This window comes from Poecile atricapillus, chromosome Z (assembly GCF_030490865.1).
Source record: "Poecile atricapillus isolate bPoeAtr1 chromosome Z, bPoeAtr1.hap1, whole genome shotgun sequence".
Classification (NCBI taxonomy): domain Eukaryota; kingdom Metazoa; phylum Chordata; class Aves; order Passeriformes; family Paridae; genus Poecile; species Poecile atricapillus.
This window is the reverse complement of record NC_081289.1, coordinates 27,663,221-27,686,777: the sequence shown is the minus strand read 5'-3', so window position 1 is coordinate 27,686,777 and position 23,557 is coordinate 27,663,221. Positions and strand designations below refer to the sequence as shown.

At 50.9% G+C, this 23,557-nt stretch overlaps 2 protein-coding genes across 2 annotated transcripts; both read right to left on the bottom strand.

The window, feature by feature from the left end:
* Positions 1–1,046: 1,046 nt before the first annotated feature.
* LOC131592746 (neuronal-specific septin-3-like) lies at positions 1,047–12,471 on the bottom strand. Its single transcript, XM_058864483.1, has 10 exons — positions 12,307–12,471; positions 7,007–7,198; positions 6,637–6,765; positions 5,834–5,915; positions 5,323–5,460; positions 4,840–4,957; positions 4,310–4,405; positions 3,377–3,476; positions 2,855–2,906; positions 1,047–1,597 (listed from the first exon to the last, which is right to left on the bottom strand). The coding sequence occupies exons 1-10, from the start codon at positions 12,314–12,316 to the stop codon at positions 1,462–1,464; spliced, it is 1,053 nt and encodes a 350-aa protein (XP_058720466.1). The 5' UTR covers positions 12,317–12,471; the 3' UTR covers positions 1,047–1,461.
* A 5,431-nt stretch (positions 12,472–17,902) lies between these two features.
* LOC131592745 (small integral membrane protein 45) lies at positions 17,903–21,770 on the bottom strand. Its single transcript, XM_058864482.1, has 3 exons — positions 21,683–21,770; positions 18,147–18,391; positions 17,903–18,013 (listed from the first exon to the last, which is right to left on the bottom strand). The coding sequence occupies exon 2, from the start codon at positions 18,387–18,389 to the stop codon at positions 18,183–18,185; it is 207 nt and encodes a 68-aa protein (XP_058720465.1). The 5' UTR covers positions 18,390–18,391; positions 21,683–21,770; the 3' UTR covers positions 17,903–18,013; positions 18,147–18,182.
* Positions 21,771–23,557: the final 1,787 nt, after the last annotated feature.

Below are 23,557 nucleotides of genomic sequence, written 5' to 3'. Positions count from 1 at the left end.
GGTCTTCACCTTCCCTCCCCATCCCCTCCAGGGAAAGGTAGAACAACAGCTTCTCAACAGGACACAAAAGCACGTTGTTAAGGTGTGAGAGCTTGGGAGAGGGAGGAAACAGCCTGGAGGAGTATTTGAGTACTTGGAGAAATGAAGGAGAGACTTAAAAGATGAAGAACAGAGAAAGTGAGACAGGGAAAGAAAGGAAGAAAGCTATGGAGAGCTAAAAGGGAATGAGGACAAAAGCACAGAAGTGGAGGAGGACATGGGACAGTACAGAGCAGAGGAACAGCAGTGCTGCAGTAGCAAATGCAGCCATTTCAATGAGGAGAATGAAGAAGAGGTATCTCTTGTGCCCCCACCCTGTCCCCATGCTTCTCAATCCATGGCTGTTTGCACTCCTCCAAGATCCTCAAGGTGCTATGTCAAGTGGAACTGTCCCTGGGGGAGGTCCCAGCAGGGACCCCCTATGGCATTGTCTTCCCTGTGCTCCCACAGCAGAGAAGCCATGTTGTGGGGAAGGGTTTGGCCAGGACCTGCTCAGTGATGGTGGAGAGAGACCACTGCAGTGGGGGATTGCAGCAGGGACATGGGGTGACCCCAGGAGTTGGGGTGACCCCAGCACAGATTGGTCTGATCTGCACAGAGTCAAATGCCTGTGACACAAGCATGGCTTTTGACCTTAGTGCCGGCCAGGGCACAAGCACCCTCTGCAGCAGGAACATGTTCATTTCCTCTGGGTTCTGCTTCTTTTGGAAAATGTATCAATTTTCCCCAAGTACTTTGATGCTTCTCAAACAGATGCTACAGTCCGAGAACTAATTCTGTCTCCTCCCACCAGTCACTTGCTCTGAACCACAAAAATGTGCCAGTCTTCTCTCATCTACCCTGTTCCAAGCTGCCATTTCCCCTTGGGAAGCCACAGCAAGAAAAAGGGATAAAATTCCAGGCCACCATGCCTTCAGACCAACCAGCTGCCTTTACACCCATGGAAGATCCAAGAGAAATCTCTGCTGACATCTCTTGAAACATACATGCATTGACTCCACCATCTCTCCCAGAGTCTCTCCTTGCCTTGTCTCCAAGTGATAAAAATAGGACCACAGCATGCCCCACACCTCCCCCCTCTAAAATCCATGCCCCTAGAAATCCTTCCCCCCAACACTATTTCCCCCAGGCAAGATACACAGCTGAGACACAGAAACGAGAGAAAGGAAGCTGACGGACAGTCCACTGTGCAAAAAACAAACCGAGAATGGGGACACTCTGGGAAGGATGGGGGAGATGCCCTTGTCCCTCTCCGGCACACAGGGAGGCACATGCACGCCCGCACGCACTCACACTTGCATCCTCTCACTCCCACGGAGGATGTGCCACATGCTTCAGAGACAGGCCCATGGTTGAGTCAAGGGTAGCAGGGGTGGGTTGTCTATCCAGAGTCACCAGGTGACCGTGGAGGGGGAGGGTCTTTCACAGGTTGCTTTCGTGGTTTTCCTCTGTCTCAACAGTCATGGGGGGCAGCCCTCCATTGTCATTCAGCCGTTTGGCCCTGTAGGTCTCATAGTGGATGTTGTGGGTCACTTCTTTTAGGTCCTGAAGGTGGGTCCTGCAGGGGACAAAGTGGGTTGGGAAAGAGGATATGATAGCCAATGTCAGCACAGTAAGTATTATTCTTCTGATGATAATTTTATTCCCCCAAATAAACAGAATATTTTTTTCAGTCACTCTGTTTAGCTAATTATTGTTACCCCGCTTTCTGCATGGATAGCATGAGTGTCATCATACACAACTGAGAGCTGGAGCATCAGCACTTGAGAACACACAGGCAGGATGCAGGACATGGGCTGAAATTCCTGGCTGTGCTTGCCAGTGCCCTGCCCTTCTTGCACCTGTGCCACCGACACAGCCACTGGCCATCCTGGTGTGTCAGACCAGACTGGGACTTATCTGAAGCAGTGGTTAGACAAGGAAGCATCAGGAAGTGTTATCAGGTTCACTGTGGATTGTAAACTGCAGAACACTGCTGTGAGCATCATCCCTAACCTCCATAGACAGCCTGGGGACTTGGATTGCTATAGGCTTTGAGATGATCATTTGGGTAGGATGTTTTTACTGAAAGACTTTAGAAAAGCTGCTGCAGAAGGTATTACAGAACAAAAAGAGGAAAGGGTGATGTCAAAGCATTGTACCTGGCCAAATGTTTCAATAGCACTGTACCCACAAGTGGAATGAGTGGAATGAGAGAAATCAACCACAAACAGGGCTTTGGTGGTGAACTGTGTTTCTATTATTTTCTTATTTTTTGTGTTGTTTTTATAGGGAAGAGTGACCCTGGATCTACAGCTCTTATGCAGAATTTGTGCTGAAGCAACTTCATGAAACAGAGTAGAAATAAGACAGGACAATGAAAGCTACTGAAATATGAAGGTTTTCACTTCCAGCCCTTATGTTCCAGCACATCCTTCAACCTGGAAGAAAACACAATCTAGGATGTGGTAGTGACCTCTTTATTACTGACCTGCTGTCAGCAGCAAATAAAAGTTTTTGCAACCTTAGTGGGATTTCTTTTTTAAACTCCCTTAATGGGAGTTTTTGCAACCTGGAGAGGGGTGGTACTATTGTGCTTTTCTCCAGGCATCCAGCTCACACATGAAAGCTAGCACCTACCTAACATAGTGGTCATGTCACTAAGAGAGGCACTAGAGTATCTACCCCTTAAATCAATCCAACCCTACACCACATAAGCTTTCACTGCCTGAAATTTACTTTATTTCCCTTTTAGTAGGGGCTATTTCATTCTGAATGGATCTCAGGAAGACTCCCAGCTCATCAAGAGCAAACTGGTGCATGACCATGACCTTACCTGATGACAAAATCTCGAAGTAGGGCAAATTCACAGTGATTGAGGTTTTCCACTGAAAAGAAAGCAAGCAATTGTTACATTTGATTTTTTCAATAGCCCCTTTGTGGTTATAGAGATGGGAAAGTCACTGCCATGGGGGCAGGTTCCAAGCAGGTAGAGTTTGCATACTTCAGAAAGGACAGGCAGTTGTCTGAACGCCACACTGTCGAGCATTGAGGAGCCACACTAAGAAATGCTGAGCAGTCACACATGAATTTCCATTTGAAAACCAAGGCAACCTCAGGAGCTTAGCTTCACATGCCATGGTGTTCAGAGTGGCTCCAGCTTCTGCCAGGTGGTGATAGTGGCACCATATTGATCATGGCAGTTCCCTCCTGGCACAGCTATTTGAGAATTCTCCTTTTGCTTGGTTTCAAGCAGTTTGTCACAAATGGGACGAGAAGGACATGCTATCTGGACCCTTGTCTATTACTGTGATGTGCAGACAATAATTTCATCTCCCATAAGCAAGAGGTTTTTTACCTTCAATGATTCCCCAAGGTGTTTTCCTGCCCAGGACTCTTTTGCCATTCACTTGGTACTCCTTGTCACTGCCCACTACTGCAAAGGGCATGCTTTCCTGCTGGGGAGAGACACATGGAAAGATCCATTGAACCCATTCCAGAGACCAGCACCACCATGGTTCCCCATCCACCTTTCCACCTCTCAGCTCAACAAATACAATGCCTTCTCTGAGGGAAGAGATTCTCCAGAGCAAAACTTCACTGGCTGTCCTTTTCACCCCTCAGTGCTATCCCTAGAATTCTGGACTGTTGCTTTCCAGGTGTCCTTGCACCCCAACAAGCTTAGTGGGTAGCTTGCAGCAGTCCCAGGGGCTCAGGAGCTGGGGCAGAGCTTTTCTGCTCCTACCTCCAGCATTTCTGAGGAGGAGGATGACTAGAGAAGTACCTTAGCATCACCACCAGAGGGTCAGTCCAGCCCAGGGCTGCTCATATGGATAGCTTGAGGTGAATATTTCTCACCAGATTTGTAGTTCTTCAGAACAGAAAGACAGGACTCAAATAATCCTTCCCCATAAGCCACATGAACATTCACCTAGTTTAGTGGCTGAAATTGTACTGAGGGAAGCCAGAAATGGAGTAAGGGTGCTGCTTTCCTGGGAAGTAGGACAGTAGGTGAAGCTATTGAGGACTCAGATATCTCTAAGCACAGGGAGAAACTATCTGTTTCCAGAGCACAGAGTGCAGGAGACTCTGCAGTCCATAGGGTTGTGCAGATGTTCATTGGGTTACTCTGCTTTATAGATATCCCTGGAAAGAGATTACAACTACCACAGGAATGGAGATTGAAAAGCAGTTTATTTCTTATGTGTGAGGGCAATGATGCTGAAGTGCAGAACAAAATATGGTGCTCTTCTCATCACCCCTTTCCCTCCCACAATAAAATGTTTCCTACCCTGATTTTGTCATTTTCTGTTTTATCCTCCAAGTCTTCATCAAATTCTTTCTGGGGATAAAATTCAATCCCATTTACTTCTAGTTCCTTGCGCACCTAAGCAGAGAAACATTTTGGAGCACAAAGTAGCACCAACCTGAAAGTAAGGCAGTTGGCAAGGCCAGGCAAACACATCTGGGACATTCTTCGAGTGGGCAGGGATTGTCCCAAGGAAGTGCACAGTAAAGTGAGGACACAGGGCAGCAACAATGAGTCTTTCTTTCCAACCTCAGTTACTTGTCTGGCTCTCCAGTTCCCATGGCAGAACATATCACAAGACATCACAAGGGTACATACATTTCTTCCTTCTCTAACAGATGCCCTCAGAGATATAAACAGCTGCATCTTTAGGATTTACCCACCAACCCTGTACTGGACTCTCTGCACACCCTGGAGACCGCACTGCAATCCCAGGAAGAAGGATACCACTCATTTCTCCTGCCTCCAAGCCAGGGCAGGGAAGGATCCCATCCAGAAGAGGAGATACTCACTCTTTGTTTGAATTCTGTCTTCTCCTCCAAGGTCATGGTGTCAGCCTTAGCAATAACTGGGATGATGTTCACTACCTTGCTGAGATGTTTCATGAACTCCAGGTCCAAAGGCCGCAAGCTGCAGCCCAAGAAGGAACAAGATGGGAACAGTCACTTTTTACCCTCCTCGCCTTTCATCCTAATGACTGTCCAAGCATCAGGGCACCAGTGAACCCTCCCTTGTACATACCCTGCTTGCTGCCACCATGTTCTCATCTCTTTCTTCCCATCCATTCTGCCCTCTCACAAAAAGCACAGTGGCATTTCTCCTGCTTTTGTAATCTTAGACCCTTTCATGCCCCACAGCACCCAAGGTTAAGCTAAGGAGTGGCCAGCCCTGCTGGCAGGATCCCTGGATCCATGTCTGAGGTGCAGCAGTGTAGGATATATATTTGGCAGAGAGGTACCAAGGGCTGGAGGAAGGACAAGGGACTGTGTACATACGAGTGGCCCGTAGGGGAGATGAAGTAGAGGCAGCAGTGCACGCGCGTGTCTGGAATTCGTTTCTTCCTTGCAATATTCACCTCCTCTTTCAAAAACTTTTCATATTGCTCATTGATGTATTTCTCAATAGGCTCCCAGCTGTTAAAGTGGGAGAGAGAGATCAACAGACAGGTAAAAATCTCCTCGTGTTCCTGCCTACAGTGTTCCCAGCTCTGACAGCAGCAAAGCAGTCTCAGGCATAAAAAAAATCCACCTCAAGCATCTCACCATCAGCACAATGATTAAAGTTTCTGTAACTGGACACAGTAGTAAGCACTCACCATGTAATATGTGCATACCCCCAGTCACACACCCAGACCCACAGTTTTACGGCCCCACAGCCCCATTATCAGCCCCCCAAGTGCAATAGGATCCCAGACACTTTCAAGGGCCAAACAGATGACAGTCACTCATATACCATCTTCACTTCAGCCCTTTCTGGGACACAAGGCTTTGACCTTGTAAAACTCACCAGTTCTCATTGTTGATCTGGTCCCCAAATCCTGGTGTGTCAATCACTGTCAGCTTCATTTTGACACCACCTTCTTCAATGACTGGGGGAGAAATTGCAAACAATCATACTCCTCCCTGGGGACCTGCTGTATCATGAAACACATCTCTGTGTCCCACAAGGGAACAAAATAGCTCTGCCTTCATCCCTGCCCAGAAAGCATGACCAGACCAGGCTGTGTCATGCCTCAACAGTTATGACCCCCATTTGCATGTCTGACCCCAAATTTTCGTAATATCTACACAAAAGCCACCTTTCACCACTCTGCCACAGGAAAATGGATTTGTGCTCGGTCTGTGGCCCAAAGATAGTACCTACCTTAACACAACTTCTCCCCTCTAACACATCATCCTGAGTCTGAGATGATGCTCATTACCCTGCACCACTGCAGGAGCTGTGCTGACGCTTTGTGAGGAGGTGTGCCTTACCAGGATGGGACCCAACAATGCACCTTGTATAGCTTATTAAATGTAACTGCAGGTGAAAATTACTTACATCAAGGCTTAATCAACAACTGCAGACTAATGTCTTAGGCGATGAAATCTAACAATTTCTCTACCCCTCACTTTTGGCTGTGGCATCAGGGGTATTCCAGTTTAAGAAAAGCCTTGTCTGTCTCTGAGGTCATCTAAAACTGTCCTTTAGCTTTCTATGGAGAAAGAGTTGCCTAATACCAGAGAACTATTTGTGCAGACTGCTGGGATCTTCTGCAAGACTATGCTGAGGCATCAGTATTGCTTCTACCCCAGCAGCCTGGCTCTTACCGTGCCCAATAGCTTTGATCTCCACTGTCTTGGGGATCTTCTCCTCCCGGTTCCAGCCTGAAGATTTGCGGCTCACCTGGGATTTGAAGAGGGTGTTTACCAATGTTGACTTTCCCAGTCCACTCTGACCTGAGGATTGCAGAGAGGAAGCTGTGACATTTGCTACAGCCTGGTGATGACAGCAGGCCCAGAGAACAGAGCCAGGCTTGCAGGGGAAGGGGCTGGAGGTGTCTCCTTGCCATGTGCAGACTCTGTTTTCCCTCAGAGCAACTTCTGTGTGCTCCCTCATGCCCTCCCTGCAGGGCTCACTCTCCCACCTGGCCTCAGGGGACAGTCCCTGGCCATGGTTCCCAGTTCCTCAGCTGCCTACCTACAACCATGATGTTGAAGTCAAAACCTGTCTTCATGGTTTTCTTGCGCATCTGCTCAATTATGGTGTCAATACCGATGTAGCCCAGCAAACTGGTGTTGATGCCCATGGGTTTCATTGGTACGACTGGCTTTTGTCGCGGCTCTGGGACCATCTCAGACATGGCTGCTTCGTTTTTGCTCTCCACTGGTCCTGTACAGGGACAAAGATTGAAAAATCATCACTGAGGTGTAACAAGAAATCTCCTCACTGACCTGTCACAGGGGCTGAGGGCAGCTTTGAGCAGCCTTTTCAAGGGCTATTGAGGATAACTGAATTAGATGTTAGTGGTGAGGCTCACCACAGAGGAACATCTACTTGAGTTTCCAGCACACTCTTCTACATAGCACTCCAGACAAGGACATGAAGTGGGGTTCATTGAGAATGAAGCATATTGATGGCTACCTCCAAACAGCAGGGGCAGAGAGGCTGGCTGAGCCAATAATCAGGTGCCCAAAGCTCCAGGTGTGTCTCCTTATATTTGTCTCCTGGTTCTCAACAGGACCACCAGCGTTTTGCCCCTCCAACTTCACCATAAAATTTGCAATGGAACGGACTTAAAAAAATTATGTGCGAAATCCTGGCATTGAAACAGAGTTTGGGATGCACCATGAGGACTTGCAAGCTCGGCCCTTGCCAGGAGTGGCTGGATTACTGGCTGTGGTACACAGGCTGAGTTCCTCAGAGGAAGACAGTGGTGCAAGTGAAAGTATTGCCATAATCTCTGTGCTTGCCTCCCACCTGTAGACCAATGTTTTTTGTCATACTCAAGAAACTAATCATCATCATCAGAAAACTAATTATCTGCATCTTTCCCTCCTCATCTCTGCTTCCTCACTTCTTCCATGTAAAACAACTGGATAAAAAGAAAACCCTAAGGGCTTTCCAGCCTCCCTGACCCTTTTTTGGATGATGGCACACATTGCTAGGGGCAGGCCTCACCCATTTATCTCTGTCTCATTAGTGAGTAGCTCCCACCCGCTGGGAGGAAGTGGAGGTTGGGAGAGGACAGGGCATGGAAGAAAAGCTGTAATTGGTGGGGAAGGGAGGCGTGAGGGATGAATCTGAAAAGGAAGATGAAGGGGATAGGAATCAAATAACTTTCATATACAAGCCAGCTGCAAACTAGAGTTTCTCCCACTCTAATTACTTGACTCCCCCATGCTTTGTCTCATTAGAGGGTTATTTTTCCAGGACAGAGACAGAATGTGTTTTTGCTTGGTAAGTATTTCATTTGTTTTGGATGCCACTTCAAGTATCTCACACTAAATTATCCCTTTCCATCATTTTGGCAGAGTTTTTTCCTCCACTTATCAGAATCCACTGGCAGCAGGAAAGGACATGAGCAGCCAAAGCAGGCGACTGCCATTTGGTGGTGACACATGCCCCTTTTCAAAAGGAAAATGACTCAGAAGTCACCGGGCTGGGGACACTGATGGCACCAATCTGGGGTCCCTGTGACAGCTTAGTCAAGTCAGACAGAGACAGACTGAGAAGAGGTCAGAGAGATTTTGTTCAAGGACAGGGATAGGCTGCAGCAGGCTCCATGGCTGAATGGGGACCCTGCCTGGTACTCCCACATCAAAGCTCCTGTGCTGACACAAGGGCTGCTCTACAAAGTGAAGATTTTACATTTTTTATAAGCTGTAATATCCCACTACCATGTGCTAAGGAAAGACCCTGTGGAAGGGCCATCCTTGACAAGGAAAGGGTGCCTCCACCCATTTCCTTTTCTCTGCTTGGAAAAAGAGAAGGAGCTTTCCTCTGTGTGAGATGATGGTAACACAGCCACTCATGTACAGCACTGTGGGTAACACCTTGTGCCACCTCTGTTCCACCTTGCCCACACAGGAGAGGTCAGTGAGAGGATGACCCCCCCTCCTGCTTTTCCCCATCGAGTGAGGGCACCCTGGACTATCATCACCCTCTCCTGAAGCAGCGAGCAGCACCCTGGGGGAAACAGAGCACAAGATGGACCATTGGCTTGAGTCAGACTGGCAAATTGGAACACCTCATGCTGCCGGGCAGCTGCTGGAGGAGGCAGCCTGCCGAGCCAAGTGCTTCTCAGCTGCAATCCTCTCTTACAGCCATCACAACCAGTATGTGCCTTTCCTGCTGACGAAGCATCCCCTGAGGCTCCCGTTGTCTTTTTTCAGCTTTATCAAATCTGATGGCAGCCAGGAAAGCCCATCTCTCTGTGTACAGCACAGGGGGCCAGGGCAGCCAGTTCTCCTGCACCCTACCTTTCACTCATTCTCTCTAGGCTGCTCACATCATCTGTATCATGGTTGTGTGGCTGGGCTGTGTCCCTTATGCTGCTGCAGCACTCTCCATATGCACCCCACACAGCCCTGCTGGGGTCCTACCTAGCCCTAAGAGTGGGAGAAGAGAGACAGAGACAGAACGATTCCTAGAGGGAATTAGGGACAGGGGGCTGTGGCCCCAGCAAGGTACTTTGCTACTGGAGTAAATGAAGGCAAATAAACCCCAAAAGTGGAAGGGAACAGGTCAAGAAGGGAAGAAAGCCCAGCTGAGCAGCTGCATGGGATGGGTGCAGGATATGGGCAATGTGAGCTGTGACCCTTTCACTGCTTGGGTGGTAGATTGTCCTCAGGGAATCTGTTGCCCTTCATTCCTTCCACCCTCGTTCTTACAAAGGGAGGAGGAAGGAGAGAATTTGTTGTCAGCCTCAAGGCTCACTAAGAGGTTCATAACTCATCCCTCAATCTCACCAAGGAAAGCCTTGCCCAGAGCCAGCAGATGTTGCTAACTGCTGTGGACGTCATAATACACATTCCTTTGCAAGCTTCACTGTTGGAGACAGGAGCTTCCAGTGACTAGGGCAGATATTTCAGATTCAGGTTCTTGGGCAGCTATAGAAAACCCTGAGACCACGAGAAAAGATCTCCAGAAGTCTCCTTAAATATATTTCCTGGATTTTATATCAGAACATTCAAGGTGTCTGGATAAGCCACCTGCCTTTCTCCTCTAGGTCACTTGCCTTCCTCTCCGTGTGAGGTTCCTTCCCAGCCTCAGGCAGGGAAGCCCCCATTTTGCTGAATTTTTCCTGGGGCTCATCTCTCTGCACATGATTTGTCACCTTTTGCCTCCCACAGATGAATTCAAGGATCCAGCTGAAGAATCTACTGCTGTGGGCAATCAGGGTGTGCAAAACTGGGATCAGAGCCGTAAGGGGCACCCTGAGACATGAAACATGTCTGCCTGCTCTCCTGGGAGTGGCTCTGTTTTATGTGCACTACATGATGCTAGGAAGCGTCCTGAGCACACGGAGTGCCTGGTGAAGGGGGGGCACTATGTGTCCTGGGCACATCCTGCAGCCCTTGCAGCTGTCCCCTGTAATGAATGCATGAGAGGGCACTACAGCCAGTACAGCTGATAATGAATAGAGGGGTATCCAAGGTTAACCACTCACATCTGCTGTTTGCAAGGCCCCCCTTTTCCCTGCTGCTTTGTTCTGTGTGCTAGGAGAAGCTCACTTACGAGGGCTGTAGCTGGTGACACCCACCCTGCTGCCCAGATCCAGTAGGAGGTGGCCCTGGGCTGGGCTGTTAGGGAATATATGGCTCACAGGAGATGATGCTCCATGTGACTGGACCCAGGGAAAGTGCCACTTTTGAGGTAGGGACAGGCAGAACCAGAATGAGTGCCCAGAGAGGTCCCCATGGTCCCAGCTAGCTCCTGCTTCTGACACCTATTGATCCACCCCAAAACCTCTTCCTAGAAGGCCGGCATATGTGGCCAGCAGCAGCCACCAGTGCTGCAGCTCACCCTTCATGCTCTGACATTCACAGGAGCTGTGTGGGGACAGAGGTAGCCCTGCAGGTCCCTTAGGGGCTCAGGTAGTGGGGACTAACATCTACTAAGTCCCAATAACCCAGATACAGTCACATCCCCTCCCCCTGCCTTCCCATCCTTTGTCTGGCAAGAGGGAGGGAGAGCTGCAAACAGTGCTCACCACAAACCAGCTTCCAGCAAGGAAAAGCTATTTAACCCCCACATAACACACGGATGGCCTTGCTGCAGCTCTCCCTCAGTGTAGCACAAGGCTGTCCCTCTGCAGCTGGAGGCAGTGATCCCCACATACATCTCACCCCAGCCCCTTCCACCCATGTGGTCCTAGACCCACAGATCCACTCACTGTGGACATAGAACAGGGATGAGGGATGGGTTCAAAACCTGAAGGTAGCTGGCAGAAGTAGGCCCTCAAAGGGTGATGCCAGGTTCCTAGGAAAGAAAGCAAGCAGCTGCTTCAGTAGCACAGCCTCCCTGGAGCTAATGGGCATCAGGACCTGCTCCTTGCTTCAGATCTGCAGAGGTGCTGGACTCAGCATCTCTCCACTGAAAAAATACCTCTCCCTCCTCAGTTCCCACGATGACCCCAGGGCATTTCTTTCAGCTGTGCAAGGGAATGGCTGAGCCCTGCCAGATGTACTGCTTGACCTCAGAGTACAGAACAGAATGATTCTTCTTACTAGATCTTTTTGTCTGGCTTGAAGATCGTCCCAATCCTCTGGGCTGCCGCAGCCTTCCTGACAGCAACCTTTCTTCCCCTCAGCACTCTGCAAAGGGCTTGGGCAAGAGCCTGGCTGCAGTGAAATCTAGGGCAGCATGTGCCGAATCCTCTCTGGAGATGCAGAAGCCGGAGGTGAAGGAGCTGGGCACATCCCCAGCCCAGCCACCACAGCCCCAGCCATGCCCTTGGTGCTGCTCTCCAGCCATACAATCCTTGTCCCATGTCCTAGCTCACCCCCCGGGTGGCACAGCTGTATCACAAGGCGTGAAGATGCTGAGCACGCCTGGACCAGGGTACCCACACCACCACAGCTGCCTGTGCCCCTGCCCACATACCTGCTGGCTCCTGTGCCAGGATGCCCAGGGAGAGACACAGGACATTCCCACTGCCTGTCACTGGCAAGGGACAAGCCAGGTGCTGAGGAGTTTGTGGGCACTCCCCAGATGGATTATCCCTTCCCTTCAAAGCAGTGCCTGGCACTAGCTACTCCCCATCAGCACCACAACCAGCCCTGTTCCCTCTCCTTCATACAAGGCTGCTGCCACCAAAAGGAAAAAAAACAGAGGAAAGACAAAGCCAGGACCGATTTCCCCCACTGCCCTCCGGGGTTATCCCTCCCCCATGCCCAGCTGGGGAGCGTGGGGGCATGGTGGAGGATTCCTGCGCAAAAAGCCCCAGCGGTGTCCCTCTGGCGTTGCCCAGCCCTGTCAAGCCCGGAGCATCCTACCTTTGAACATGAAGCTTCCTTTGTCTCCGAATCCTCTCCCAAGGGGATGGGTCTCCCCCCACTTTTCTAGCCTGACGCTGATGAAGCAGCACGGTGGGCTACAAGGCTCCACTTGCTTTTACCTTTGTCTTTCTTCCCTGTGTCCTCTTCTCCCCCCTCTCTCCTTCCCTTCCTTCTCCAGTGGATATTTCAGCAGAGCGGGGATGCTGGTGCTGCTCCTGCTGCCATCGTCATGTGACCTGAATATTAAACATCTCCGCAAAATCTCCCCCCGCGCACCCTCCCCCGGCTCCATCCCAGGCCCCCGGCTCCATCCCAAACCCCCGGCAGCCTCCCTGACTTGCGGGGGGGGCATGGCCTCGGGGCTGGAGGGGCCGCTGCCGATGGGGCCCCCATGTCCTTGAGGGGCCCTCACTGCACACCCACACCCCATAGGCCTTTCCTTGCCCTTTTCCCTCCCAATACCCCAGCCTTTTCAGCATCTCTGCTTGTTTAGGGAGGGGCATATTTAACCCTTCACAGCTTAGTTCCGGCGGGGCTGAAAGACGGTGCTCTTTGCCCCTAGGTATTTCTTGGGATCAAGGGATTGCAAAATCTCCTTCTGCTTTCCCAGAGGGAGGAAATTAGGAATGTTTTGGTTCATCAAAAGCGATTTGCCCTTCAGCTTTGCCTGCGGAGGTGTGAGAAACCTTTTCTCCTCCAGCACCATGATTCCTGGCTGTCAGCCCAAGGTGCAGAGACAGAGCCAGCGCTGTCCCCTCTCTGTGCATGTGTGTACAAACATGTGCGTGTGTGTGCCTGTGTGTAGCGAGCAGGGATGGGTCCTCCCACTTGGACCATCTTGGGGTACACAGGTCACATCCCTATGTGCCCTGGCAGGCACCTCCATGTGTCCTCTGGATGTGCTCATGCCTGAAGAGCCACGTGGATACCTCTGGTTGCTTGTAGCTTTAGATAGGGAAGCCCTTTCCCTGCCTTGCATTTCCTTCTCCTACACTTGTGAACCCTGGCCCCAACACGCACTGTGTCCCTGTCGTGCTGGGACACCAACATCTGGGAATGCTCTGACCCTCTAGTCAGTGGGATGACAGGAGCACCATGTGTTCCCCCCCACAAGCCAATCCCCCTGAGTGGAGGCCAGGTTGTAGGATACATGGCAGACTTGGCAATGGTTTGGGGTTCCTCTTTCTACAATGTTCTTTTTACAATGGACAAAAAGAAAATTGCACCCACTGCAGGTTACAGGAACATTTAGAAGTAGCTGTCAGCAGTTACCCCGGGCTAGGCTGGTTTCTGACAGACAGACAGACAGACAGACAGGCATTCCAGCACCCAGACAATCTCCTGACACGGTGACCACAGTTGCCTGTCTCCCTGCTGGGTGCCAGGCTCACAAACACGGGGGCTGTCCTCCCACCAGCTGTTGCCCACCCATGATTCTGGTGTCGGTCAAGAGGAAATCACTCCAAGAGGAGCAAGTCCCCGTCCTCCCTCTCATCACCCTACCTCTCCTGAAGGGTCCTGTCCATGCTGGGCTCCATGTCATCACCAGGGGACCCTTTGGTGCCTCCCTCCCCCTGCCCAGCCCATCCCGCCAGCGGAGACCCACCGGAGCGTGGTGGGGCACAGGACACCCCCATCTTCGGCACCGGGGCGGCCTCGGCCCCGTCAGAGCTGCCGTGTCGCTGGGGCCCCTCGGCCGCCGCGGGCCGGGGCCGAGGAGGGATTGGGGTGACGGGGGCCGGGCCCCGCAGCCGCTCCCAGGGGAGCCCCCCGCCAGCCCGGCGCAGGGTGACCGAGAGGCAGCTCCGCTTCGTGGAGGCGGCGACCCCGAGGGCGCTGTCCCGCCGCCGTGGGGGACCCGGGATGCGGCTGGGGCTCCCTGGGGCCGACAGGCAGCTGCGATGAAGGGCCATGTCCTCCTCCATGGCGGCCGGCAGCGGAGGTGCTGGGGGTGCCGGGCCGGGCTGGGCGGCCCAGGCTGTCCCTGCTGTCAGGGCTGTGGTGTCTCGGGGTGCAGAGCTCCCTGGTGCTGCTGTCATTGACGTGCTTGAGCCCCCACCTCCAGCCCTGTCCGGCCAGGCCGCCTCCAGCTGGGACAATGGGGCTCTTGTGGCCTGCATGGCTCGCTCCCACGCTGGGTGCCATGGCCACTCCTGCCCCTGCCCAGCACCTTCCTGCCCCCTGCCACCAGCAGCCCCACAGCATGGGCAGCGCCACGGCATGACTGACCCCCCGCCCTGCTCCCACGGCAGGAGGTGGAGGAGTGATGCAGACCTGCCAGGTCAGGCCTGCGCTGCCTGCTTCCAAGGACACTGGGTGTGATTAAAAAAAAAAAAAAAAAATTAAAATATTTGCATTTTTGAAATGCTTTCCCTTCCTCTCCTAGTCTTTTTGCCCTCAAGTGGCATATTCAAGTGCAACAATTTATATATCCCACCGTGCAAGTTCAATGGTCAGTTGTTGCGTGTTTGTCCAAGTTGATGCTTCATGCTCTTACTCTGATTTTCTTTTGCTTCTTTATTATCATCATTCTTATGATTGTTTCTTAATTTTGCCAGCTTTGTGGCATTTTCAGGGTCAAGAGGGATTCAGCTTCCCACTCAACACCTTCCTCACTTTTCGGGCTTTGAAGACTTTGAAGGGCAACACAATAAACAAGGAGGAAAGGAGTAAGGCATTTTGGTGGGATGGGATGAGAATATGAACGGTTTGGTGAGCAAGTGGGAACAAAGAGAAGGAGAGACAGGCACCCACAGTGTGGCAGGAACAATGTTTGCATAACTTCAGGTGACCAGGCCTGAGGGAAGTGGAAGAGGAATCACCATCCAATGACCCCCATCAAGCCTTTGGGAACGCTGGTGGAAGGCAGAGCCCATGACAGTGTGAGTTCTCTGCTTCCTTAAGGGCAAAGAGACAGAAAACATGAAAAAACCCCAACCTGATACTATGTAGTATTTCCAGCACTAAGTATCTTCTGTGATTTTTATGCAGTTTAATTCAGTATCTGTGACTATTTCCTTCTCCCCTGAGGTCTTCCTGGCTGCACAGATCCCACAGAGGAGAAATGATCTCCATTTTCAGGCAGCATTTGCCTTTGGCTTAATTATTCCCAGATAGCCTGGTAGTGTAGCTGGCACAGGAGCCAGCCCAATGGAGACCTACCCTGTTGGTAAGGAAACCTCATTGCAGACTGCTCCTTGCTGCCTGCCCAGAGCTAGAAGGAAGCATCTCTCAGGGGGAACAGCAGGAAAATAAAGCATCAACCATACAGTTTGTCACACACTTCCACTGGTGAAGCCTTTGACACTGCTGACAATAAAGTCCTTCACAGCCATGGAAAATACCTGGCTTAATGCTGATTGTGTCAGGACTAAACTGCACAAAACATAAGCCAGAGGAGATGAACAATTAGATTCCATTTAATCCAGTCCTCACCTGGTTGCTGTCTTCTTTTGCTCAGTTTCTGTGTTGTCACAGACAGAGTAGAGGTCAAAAAACAGGCACAACAGTGTGCAGAGGAAGGGAGAGTGCAGGCTGCCATTCCCACAGGGATGGTTTAACTTTTTCCTAACTGCTCCAAGTCCCTCAGCTCCAGTGGAGAGGTATTTACGCTGTGTTCATTTACAGGGCAATCCCACCTATTGGGGAGTCAAGGTGAGGAAGCAGATTTCCAAGCTGGTGTTTGGAGATATGGCTGTGATGTGCAAGAGGGCAGGGAATGTGAGCCATGCAGCTGAGGGTGGCACACCAGACCATGTAACCCAGCCCCTTGTCATTTCCATTTCACAGCCCCAAGTCACAAAAATGTATCTGTTTCAGACTACACCTGCTTTTCGAGTCTTTGCTTGCCAGGGCAAGTATAACTTTGGACACAGCAGTAATCCCATTCACTGCATTTCCCTGCTGAGTGAGATTCCCCAGTTAGGGTGCTTGCATCACGGCCTCTGTTACTTGGCTGAATGAAAGGACTCCTGACTTCTCCTCTGTCTGAAACAAAGCCAGAAACCTGCCAGTGTGCCTGGTTTTGGTGTGGAAAAGAACAGTAATGCAATTGCAGTCTGGTAGATTAAATGTCCCAGAAAGACCCAGGATATTTGCAGGATGTCCTGATCCATTCCTTAGAGCTAAAAATTAAATTTCATCCCCAGAGAATTACCAACTTTCAGGCTGCACCTGTGCTTTGAGCCTTTGCTTGCCAGGGCAAGCAAAACTTTGGGCACAGGAGTGATCCCATTCACTGAGTTCTCCTGCATAAATCACTCCCAGCAGCCCAATGAACTCTCCTTTCTTTGGGAATGGAGGAGAAAAACTTCCTGCTCCCAGGTTCACAGGTGAGGCTGAGTGACACAAGCCAGCAGCTCTGGCAGATTTTCACAGCTGGCTTGAGGAACCCCTGCTGCTGAAAGAAGCCACTAGGGACTAGAGCACAGAACCATAACAGTGAAAGGATGCTGGAGATGTGGGTTGCCATTATACTGGCTGCCCCAGGTGATGGGACAGGATGCACAGACATGTGCACATAGGATGGTGGTACCAGCTAACATACCTGGGATATGCAGGAGTGGGGCACACAGGATCCCTCTGTGTCCAGAGCATGCACAGGTAGCACCATTGCACCTATGTACATGCAAAGGGTGGATGTTGGGGTGGGAGGAGAGGAGACACAACCTCCTGCCACAGGCTCCTTGCTCTCTCAAACACCCCTGTACACACTGGGCTGGAAGGGAGAGAGAGGACGGGAATATCCCTCTCAGCTTCAGTGTCACAGCTTCATGCAGCATTTTGGTGGCTGGTTATCCCTGTGACAGTGCAGAAAGTCTTTAAACATGGGATTTTGTGCCAGACCTACATTATACAGCTTGGGACCAGAAAGCAAAGGTGGTACAATGGGCCCATTTAGATGGCAGGCTCAATGTTCCTTCTCAGAGACATGCAGGGAAAAAAAGGGCTGAGGGATGCTTCCCAGCTTTCACTGGGAAACAGTCAATGGAGAGCTCATCCAGGCTGTAGGGCTCTGCAGTGCAGGGGACTGAACAAGTGCAAGTTGCTTCACAGACTATCCCATCTCCCTCCATGACAGAGGAGCAGAAGGTCAGGCAGATCAGGAGCGGCTCATGTGGTAAGTCTGGCAGCACCCCTTCATGGAGACCTGCAGAACATTCTCAGCTTGACACAGGACTTGAACAAACCTCTTTAATAAAGACCTTTGATTTGAATGAAATACATCTGGAATGGATGTATGGATGGATGTTCTCCATCCCCCAAACAGACACAGAAAGGGTGTGCATTTAGCAAGGATAAAGGCATTCAGTCTCTGAGGCTCATTGAGCCCTTGGTACCCCTGCACAGAGCTTCAGCAAGCTCACCATCCTAGCACTGAGAGTGGGTGCTGGGAAGATCTCAGCTAAAGCAACAATTTGTATCGAAACCCCATTTATTTTCCCCAAAATACCCTTTGGACTTAGACAGACTATGTTAGATTTAACCTAGGGAATAGGAATACAAGCTTCTGTATCCCTTTGCAAAACCAGGTACCTTTCCTGCTGAAGGTGCCATCAAGACGCCAGGCAGCTCAAACTCAAGTGATTAACAAGGCATATTTCATTTGAGTGGTCCATCAGTCTTGGCCAAGGGAAGGAGCAGAAGTCCTTGGCTGGCTGAAGAGTTGTGAGCACATGGGAAGCCCCAGCCACACAAACCTTGACTAAGAAGCAAAGAGGCAGAATGGTGAGTGATGAGTACGAGACTCAGATCAGCACAGAGCAAAGTGATGACCAGCCCCACTTTTACCAGGGCAGATCTGCCATCCCTAGTGAGGCTTGTGGTCTGCTGCCTACCCAGGAGAGATTCCTCTGGCTGTGATGGACAGCTTGTCAGACCTCAGGCACCCCAAAGGCCAGGTTGTCCCGAATCATCAGTGTCTTCCGAAGATCTCGCTCCATGATTGGCCTCTGTGTTCGCCACTTATGGGCTTCCTGGAGTCCTGGTTCAAAGTAGTAAATGCAAGCTCCAAAGCCAACCAGGATGAGAATGGAGATCATCAGATACACGGGCACAAACCAATCCAAGAAGTGGGGCATGGCTGCCAGAGAAAAGGAGAGAAAGCTCATGCAGTGGGAACACCCAAAACACATCTTCACCAAGACTGATCACAAGACACCTGCCTCATCAGCAGTGCCCAGTCCCTCCTCACAGCCCTGCTGCACCTGGTTCATGCTTGGTTGCACATGAAGGCACCTCATCCACTGGGAGAGGTCAATGCATTTGGGATCATTGCTGGGATCCATGCACAGTCGGTCCTGCTCCCTCCCCACAGAGGGGGTTGGTCCTGCTGCCAGTGATTAAAGGTAGGCAGTGGGTAAATACAGCTGCTTCTCACCTCCTGTTTGAGGGAAAATCTGCTTCCCCTGACACTCCATCACCTCTTTGACTTCCCAGTCTGAGCTGGTCTGGCTGAGGACTGAGCCCTCCCTTACTGCGCCTCAATTTCATGTCCTGCTTTGCCAGGGCTCAGGGTCCTTTGTTCAGCACCAGTCTATGAACAGAGCTGAGATCACTCCACCACATCAGCCACTGTGCAGTGGGGAACACTCACCAGGAGCAGCTGATCTGCCTTGCTAAGAACCCCTGGCCAGCCAGGTGCAAGGTGAGTCTGGAGCAACGTTGCCCTGGGGAACACAAAACAACACCACACTGTGTAGTTGCTGCTGGCCCAGTGCTAAAAATGAGAGAGCAAGAAGGAGAAACATCTCCTTGTCCAGATATCAGCGCTGAAGATTTTTGGAGGGGTGGACAAACGGGGTCCCAGCCCCATAACCTGCTGGTGCCCTGGCACACTCCCTCCCCACCATTATGGCCCTGCTGATGCCATGCTTAGAGCATGCACCCTAACTTAGGGCCATTTAAATCTGTAATGGCATCATATTTGAACCCATCCCTTATCCCCATCCTTTGGGAGGGAGAGAGCAACCCACATTGCAACTCACAAAGGCACCCAGCCTGTTCAACTCTGCCACTTGCTCTGCACCAAAATGGCAGCCAAGGTGTGGATCATGCAGGGACAGAAAAGGGGATCCAAAAGCATCTCCCGTGAAATGCACAGCTACAACTTCACCAGGCACTAGATCTGGGTTTTGCACTTTGAATATGCTGCTTGTTAAAGGCTTTGGTGGATTAAACCTGGGACCCTCACACTTAGGAAAGCACAGTGGTGGCACAAAAATGCAGTCCTGAAAGGAGGCTTTCTGTAACCCTCCCCTCCCTTGGTGGGAGTGATGAAATGCCCATTGACTTCAGTGGGGACAGAGTTAGGAGAGACCTGCACCCACATCAAATTCCTGCTTTTCCAGATAGATGAGATCTGTCACATCTGACTGGCACCCAAGTCATCCCTCTGCAATAACCATATATCCTCAAATCCCTTCCACAGGGTGGGTTAAGAGGAGGCTGGGGAGAGCTCTGAGCATTTCCATTCAGTTCCTGGCTCCTGACCCATAAGGTTGATACCTTTTCCACACCAGGAGCTGGGCTATTTTATTTTATTTTATTTTATTTTATTTTATTTTATTTTATTTTATTTTATTTTATTTTATTTTATTTTATTTTATTTTATTTTATTTTATTTTATTTTATTTTATTTTATTTTATTTTATTTTATTTTATTTTATTTTATTTTATTTTATTTTATTTTTAATACCACAGCCATCAGTTGTTTTCAATGTGCCCAGCAGCATTTATCTTCTGGACACCTCTTGTCCAAAAGAGGGTGTATAACAGTAAGTCTTTTGTCACAGGGTAAGATCTGAAACAAGCTGCAATTCTTATTACCATAAGAAAGAAACTGCAGAAAACACCTGATTTCCTCCCATTTATTGGCATGGATCTGTTCTGGGCACTGCTACTGCCTCTTCGTGGCTGTCTGTGCCTACCTCAGATGAGCAACTGCTGAGGAAAACTTCCATCATAACTTGCAACAACATCACAGAGGTTTTGTGAGGAGGTATGTGGCTTCCCTTATCATACTTTAAGGGATGATGTAAGGAATTAGGCACGAACCCCTTCTACAACCAGAGCTGGGTCTGAACTCTGGGCCAGAAGCCCCTCAGAACAGCTTTCCTGCATGCTCTGCAAAAGTAGCTCCTCTGCACCCCCTGCATCCCCCACTGCAGCTGCAGACATCCTGGGAAGCTCAGGCTGCTGCAAACCTCTTTTTCAGAGGTATCTCAGCAGCTGGTATCTGTTCCTGGCTGCAAGAGCAATGGGCAGGGTTAGGGACACTGTGAAGGTGAGTTCAGCTTGGATCTCTTGGGCTGACAGGAGGAAAGCCAATAACCTCATTCCCTTCCCTGATCATCCACTTTCCAAATGTGTGAGCAAAGCTACCATCCAAAAAAAGCACTGCAATAAAAAGCAGCCCTACACACTTCCCAATTCATCCTTCCTCCATCACTAGTGGAGCCAGCATTTCCTAGCTCCTTGCCAGCAGCCTGTTCTTCAGTCTACTTGCTATGCAGCCCTATCCTCCTGCTGTGTCCCCACGCTGCTCACCCGTCCCCGCCCCCTCAACCAAGAGTCCTCATCATGGCCAAGCCGAGCGCTGGCTGAGGTGTCAGAGCCCCCCCTCCAGCCTCTGCAGGGCTGGCCTGGAGAACCAACTTGCTTCTGTCAGATGGGTGAGCATCTGACAGAAGCAAGTTCAGTCAGATTTGCAGCCAATACTTCAGTATTGGCTGCAAATACTGAAAAGAGGGATTTTCATTTAAAGGTGTTAGCTTTCTGGAGCTTTTTCTGGAGCAGTTCTGCAGATATTAAATGTGCCTTAACCTTGCTGGACCAGTTGATCTTCAGCACCTCATTTTGCACTGGGACATCCATGTCCCCCCAAAGACATGAAAGAGTCCTTGGTCTTCATTCCAAAAGCGCGTCTCATATAGATAAGCTGTCTGACCCCTTCTAAACCAGTGCTACACCTCACTCCAGCCTCTTGCCTTCAATGTCACCCGTGGATCCTCTATGCCACCTCCCACTGCCCCCGAGATGCCGTGGGTACACTTGAGACAGGAGCCCCAGGGAGCATGTTGCAAGCGGCGGGGCCGAAACTGCTTGGGGGAGGCTGGGAGCAGCACGCCCGAACACAGGAGAATCTGGGCACAGAACCCTCCCGTGTGCGTGGCTGGGAGCACAACCCAGGTTGCAGCGTTACAAGCCGTGGGCTCACCCTGACCGCAGAAGATTCCCCCGGACCTGGGCACCCTGGGGCAGGCTGCAGCTTGGGGCACGGAGCTGCCGCTGACTGGGGACCCAGACGTGACCTCGCTCCCATGCACCGCATCCCCAACAAGCACCGCTACCTGCCCTGCCACCTGCCACCTACCTTCTTCCACGGGTGCAGGGCGACGGGAGGAGACTGCTCCCTCTGGCACCTGCCGGGTCCCAGCCGGGATGAGTCAGGCTCCTTTCCCGGCCAGGCGGTGCCAGGGAGAAGGGACCCCACCGGGAGGGCTGAGCGACAGCGGGAGGCGACAGGCGCGGATGGGCGGGAGGAAGGCAGGGAGGGAGGGAGGGATGGCGGGAGCAGCTGCGGCGGGCGGGGGAAGGACGAGCAGCCAGCAGCGTGGCCTCGTTGCCCACCGGGGATTCCCGGGGGCTTCCCCCACGGCCTCCCCAGCAGTGTCAGCCCCGCTCCAGCCTCCCCGGGGTACCCCACCGCCGGCCTTCCCCCACACACGCAAGAACGACTGTCTGCCACGGATTGCATCCCGGCGCGGGGAGCGGGGAGCATTTTAGCAGTGGTCGCTATGGCAACGAGCCTCCCCAGTTCACCCGCACATGGTACCCGGGTCAGAGCCACGGGGAAGCTGGCCGCGGGATGCTCTCCCTCCTCCCGCATCATCCGCAGCTCGGCTGCAGCCCCGGAGGAGGAGAAATGCTGGGGCAAACGTGTGTGAGCTCGAGCTGATGCAGATGGACAGAAAGTTCAGGCTCCACAGATTTACCGGCATGTGCAGCCCAGGGACTGGGGGCTGGTGGTTTTTCATCAGTGGATGGGAGGCAGAGAGAGAGAGAAGTGTGGAAAAGGCAAGGAGGTTATTACTCCCTTCAGGGCTTTTATGTAAAATTAAATCAACACTTTGACCAAAAGAATATTCCATCAGGAAACAGAAAAACTGTCTGAAGTACTATTCTTGCTTTCAGTGAAATACCTTTTTCCTGAATCCATTTACCCAGTTCTGTCATTGCGGCTGCTGACAAGAGATGTTTTGTTTAAACATTTTCAGCTTTTCAGCAGCACAAAAATAGGAACACGCAAACCCACAGGTTTGGGTTTTTCATATTGGGGTTTTTTTGTTGTTTGGTTTGTTGGTTTTTGTTTTTTTCCACAAAGGGAAATTTTCACCATGACCTAGAAATTGTTTAACACAAAAAAGTTTTAGCAAAATCAATCAAACAACGGGCTCCAGCCTGAAGAACAGCCTGCTCTCCTGCCTGTGCTGTCTAGCTCCACCCACTTAGTTTTTGACACTTACAGCCCTGCAGATGTGCCCCAGTGGGTTATTGTAAAGGTTTTCAGGATTAATAGCATCCACTGAAATGTATGAGGCCCAAATTTGTGACTGTTACACTCCAGAAGTTGTGAGATTTGAGGTACTACTTCCCAGTAGATTGTGTTTCAGGCACAAATGAGTTCATCCTCTCTCCAAGCCAGCCTGTGGACAGTGACAGAGCCCATGTGTGCTTGCCAGCTCCAAGGGTAATGCACAGTAAGGGTCTGTCACCTGGTTTGTGCCAGGGTTTCATCCACCAGTGCAGAGACAGGCTGTGATGGAGCTGTGGGAGCTGACTGGTATGCTCTGTGATTTCCTCTTCATCCTCTTTTGGTCCTCCTGAGCCTCACTTCTTCTTGATGTGACTTCGTAACAACTTAGAAACATTGTATATAGACCTTGCAAGCCCTGTGTACCTAGCAGGATATCTGCATGGAGCATCAGATCCACTAGGTTTAGCTATCTGCTTCTTGGTTTGCCCCAGTAAGGTGGGCATTCCAGATGATTGCCATTGTGGAGCCTGCAATCGTGCCTTAATTTTAACCTCAGTGAAGTTCGGACATGACACTCACCTTGACCATCAGCACAGTAACTGCTTCACTAATCCCACTGCAGGAGGTGGAAAACACAAGCCTCACAGTTTTGACCACACTAGGAGAGAAACCTGTGGCTTGGAGAAAAAGATTTTTAAAAATAACTTTGGA

Excerpts from the sequence above, each read along its gene's own strand:
- LOC131592746 (XM_058864483.1), bottom strand. Across the intron at positions 5,916-6,636 it reads GATCAAAGCTATTGGGCACG|TCATTGAAGAAGGTGGTGTC; the intron begins GTAAGAGCCAGG and ends TTTCTCCCCCAG. Across the intron at positions 4,958-5,322 it reads ATCTCCCCTACGGGCCACTC|CTTGCGGCCTTTGGACCTGG; the intron begins GTATGTACACAG and ends CTTGGGCTGCAG.
- LOC131592745 (XM_058864482.1), bottom strand. The coding sequence starts at position 18,389 with ATGCCCCACTTCTTGGATTGGTTTGTGCCCGTGTATCTGATGATCTCC.